Below are 4457 nucleotides of genomic sequence, written 5' to 3' on the forward strand. Positions count from 1 at the left end.
TCCAGATCATTGATATAGATGACAAACAACAATGGACCCAACACCGATCCCTGCGGCACACCACTAGTCACAGGCCTCCACTCAGAGAAGCAATCCTCCACAACCACTCTCTGGCTTCTTCCATTGAGCCAGTGTCTAATCCAATTGACTACCTCCCCATGTATACCTAACATCAAATAAGCCGATCACTATCTGGCATTCAGAGTAGAATCCTCTCTGGGAGGAGAGAGCCACTTCAGTAGAGAGGGGAGATGATAGGAGAAAAACCATGATGTTCTTTTACTGTCTTACAGAAGGATCATACTATATTAAACCATATTCTGTAGAGAAAACATAAGGACAGATATTGCAAGTGCATTCAGATCATCATCCAAGGAATGGCTCTACAATAAATCCATTTTCTGAAAATCCATTCAAGCAAGAGAACTTCAATACATTATCAGAATTAAAACTAATAACACTGTTGAGCATCCCTTCAAAACCAATGTTTCAAAAGTCCTGATGCTTTGAGCTTACTTGCTCCAGGTGAAGAGACGTATAAAAAATGTTTGAATATTAATAAGTTGTCAAAGCAGTGGCAAAACACCTGGCGTACCCATAGACTTGAGAAATAATTCAAGTTAGAGGTGTGTGAGAGGTTTTAACCATTCAATTTTCATGAAGCACACTCAGATGGAAGGCTGTGACGGGTGAGAGATTTCCATACTGTTAAACCTCCTGATTAACAGGTGTATGTGCACAGGGAAATAGGAATTCAGATGTGAGGATCTCGAGTTTCAGTTTGGCTGTTAAAACATAGGACAGCTACATGGGAGAGAAACCATACAAGTGTGATGTGTGTGGCTGGGCATTTGCACAGGCATCTGGCCTCGTGGAACATCTACGCATTCACACAGGTGAGAAACCATTCAAATGTGAAGTGTGCGTGAAGTCCTTTGCACAAACATCAACTCTCCTGCAACACTGGCGTATACATACGGGTGAGAAACCATTCAAGTGCAAGGTCTGTGAGAAAGCCTCCTTGAAGCAGTCACACCTTGTGGAACATCACCGCACTCACACTGGAGAAAAATCATTCAGGTGCAACTATTGTGACAAAGCTTTTGTGACATCATCACGGCTACTGGAACACCAGCGAACCCACACAGGTGAGAAACCTTTCAGGTGCGAGGCTTGTGACAAAGCTTTCACACTTTCATCATTACTTCTGAAACATCAGCGCACCCACACAGCTGATAAACCATTCAAGTGTAAAGTTTGTAGCAAAGCTTTTATGAAGTCATCAGGCCTCCTGCTACATAAATGCATTCAGAAAGACAAAAAGCCCTTCTGGTGTGCAATTTGCAAAAAAACTTTCTGCAACTCATCATACCTTCATGTTCATCAACGCATCCATACAGGAGAAAGACCATTCAAATGTGAATTTCGTAACAAAAGTCTCCTGCAACACCAGCGCAATCACGCAGATGAGAGACCATTCAAGTGTGAAGTTTGTGACAAAGACTTCTGCAACTCTTCATACCTACATATACACCAGCGCGGTCATACAGATGAGAGACCATTCAGATGTGAGATTTGTGACAAAGATTTCTGCAGTTCAGCATATCTTGTGGTACACCAGTGTATACACACAGGTGATAAACCATTCAGGTGTGAAGTTTGTGACAAAACTTTCTTGAGCTCCTCATACTTCCTGAAACACCAGTGTGTCTCTACCTCTGATAAACCATTCAAGTGTGAGTTCTGCAATAAAGGTTTTACAGTTGTCAGATCTAACTAAACACCAGCACACCCACACAGGTGACAGACATTTCCAGTGCACCAGCTGCCAGAACTGCTTCACCTACTCCTCTCTAGAGATACACCGGTGCATCAACTAACATTAGGAACCCTTCCAGTGCGACAGCTACCAAAACTGATTAACAAATTCCCTTCTCTCACAAACACATCCTCACAAGGTGAAGCCAATTCAAATACTCAACCTCTAGTTTCAAGGAATTGTCCTGAGGTTCATATCCCAGTAAGAAGTTTAACAACACCAGGTTAAAGTCCAACAGGTTTATTTGGTAGCAAAAGCCACACAAGCTTTCGAAGCTCTAAGCCCCTTCTTCAGGTGAGTGGGAATTCTGTTCACAAACAGAGCTTATAAAGACACATTCATATCCCTACAGCACTCCATACGTTCATATCCCTACAGCACTCCATACCATCCTGCCCACCCCCAACCCACCATCATCGTACTGAGATCAGCAGCATTTCCAATGTAGCTTCTATTTTTCATATTTCGGATACATCCATCCTCGCTTGCTGTCTCTGTATCCATATGTGAGAGAAACTGTAGATGTGCAGTTTTCAGGACAGCTGTTAACTATTTCATCCACAGAGGCAGAATGGCAAAGCATCTCCAGAGGAAAGTGTCTTCACAATGACAAATGCTAAAAGCAGCTTTCCAGGTATTATTCTAGCACACACAAACTATTACAATGCCTCTCCTTTACAAGAAAATGCCCCATGTATTGACATGAAAGGAAGATGAAAGGGAACTCAAGAAAAAAACAAATTTAGAGAAAAATCCAACATAAAGTAAAAGAGATGGCTCAGTTGTCCCAGTGACCTTTTACTTCTCATCCCACATTCCCCAATTGTACAAATAGATCTACAAGCTGTTGCGCCCTTCAGAAACTCACTTACCATGATGCTGAAGCAGAGGATAATGCTGTTTATAGTAGGGTAAGAGTTTGAACAGTATGTCTGGATGACATGTTATGACCCAGCTCACTGCTGACAAAGCTGTGAACGCAACAGAGAGGCTGCATTGAACAAAGAAAGTAGGTGGTGTATCATTGAAAAGAAAAGATATATTAAAGAGATGTTAACTATTTTTAGAAAAAGTCCTGCAGTTCCTACCACCACAGGTATGGAATTTCTTTCTCTAATGTCTTAAAATTTTCCTTACTACGTTCTTCACTTCCCCATTGCACATTCTGTTTCTTTGACACTGGTGATAACGAGCAACTTACCCACTTAATTTCTTCAGCATGGTCATTGTGAGTAACATGGTTATGATGAATATGAATTCCACACTATCTCATGCTGAGATTTGCCTCCTTTTTTATACAAATTTATAGCCAGGCCTTTGCTAGAATTTTAAGATTTTCTTTTGCCTGTGTATAAAGATCTGAGTGGGCATATGCTTGGGATAGACAGGAAATCTGCTTTTCTTTGTTGTATGTCATTGTTATTTCACTAGTATTTTGGACAATGTTTGCACATTTCCGCTAAGTGCAAAGACAGAACCACTCTCTGACCTAGCAGAACTTCAAGAAGTCTCACAACACCAGGTTAAAGTCCAACAGGTTTATTTGGCGGCATCTGTTGGACTTTAACCTGGTGTTGTGGTGCTGCCAAATAAATCTGTTGGACTTTAATCTGGTGTTGTGAGACTTCTTACTGTGCTTACCCCAGTCCAACGCCGGCATCTCCACACCATGGCTAGCAGAACTTTAAAAGCCTTTAACCAATGAAAAAGTTATCTTTAATCAAAGATAAGGGAAGCTTATGTAGGGATGAGGAAACAAGGTTCAGTTGGCTCGATTGAGGGTTACAAGTTAGCAAGGAATGAGCTGAAAAAGGGGCTTAGGAGAGCTAGGAGGGGACATGAGAAGTCCTTGGCGGGTCGGATCAAGGAAAACCGCAAGGCTTTTTACTCTTATGTGAGGAATAAAAGAATGACCAGGGTGAGGTTAGGGCCGGTCAAGGACAGTAGTGGGAACTTGTGTATGGAGTCAGTAGAGATAGGCGAGGTGATTAATGAATACTTTTCTTCAGTGTTCACCAAGGAGAGGGGCCATGTTTTTGAGGAAGAGAAGGTGTTGCAGGCTAATAGGCTGGAGGAAATAGATGTTCGGAGGGAGGATTCCTGGCAGTTTTGAATAAACTGAAGGTCGTTAAGTCCCCTGGGCCTGATGAAATATATCCTAGGATTCTTTGGGAGGCAAGGGATGAGATTGCAGAGCCTTTGGCTTTGATCTTTGGGTCCTCACTGTCCACGGGGATGGTGCCAGAGGACTGGAGAGTGGCGAATGTTGTTCCTCTGTTTAAGAAAGGGAATAGAAATGACCCTGGTAATTATAGACCGGTTAGTCTTATTTCGGTGGTTGGTAAATTGATGGAAAAGGTCCTTAGGGGTGGGATTTACGACCATTTAGAAAGATGCGGATTAATCCGGAATAGTCAGCACGGATTCGTGAAGGGCAAGTCGTGCCTCACAAATTTGATAGAATTTTTTGAGGAGGTAACTAAGTGTGTTGATGAAGGTAGGGCAGTTGATGTCATATACATGGATTTTAGTAAGGCGTTTGATAAGGTCCCCCCATGGTCGGCTTATGATGAAAGTAAGGAGGTGTGGGATAGAGGGAAAGTTGGCCGATTGGACAGGTAACTAGCTATCTGATCGA

The 4457-nt window shown here is 42.3% G+C and overlaps 1 protein-coding gene across 1 annotated transcript; it reads left to right on the forward strand.

Moving 5' to 3' along the window:
• Positions 1-808: 808 nt before the first annotated feature.
• On the forward strand, positions 809-1780 carry LOC144497713 (uncharacterized). The gene has a single exon (XM_078219153.1). It carries the CDS (start codon positions 809-811, stop codon positions 1778-1780), a length of 972 nt encoding a protein of 323 aa, XP_078075279.1.
• Positions 1781-4457: the final 2677 nt, after the last annotated feature.

Source organism: Mustelus asterias, chromosome 8 (genome assembly GCF_964213995.1).
Source record: "Mustelus asterias chromosome 8, sMusAst1.hap1.1, whole genome shotgun sequence".
NCBI classification, from domain to species: Eukaryota; Metazoa; Chordata; class Chondrichthyes; order Carcharhiniformes; family Triakidae; genus Mustelus; species Mustelus asterias.

Coding starts and splice junctions, on each gene's coding strand:
- LOC144497713 (XM_078219153.1), top strand. CDS start 809: ATGGGAGAGAAACCATACAAGTGTGATGTGTGTGGCTGGGCATTTGCA.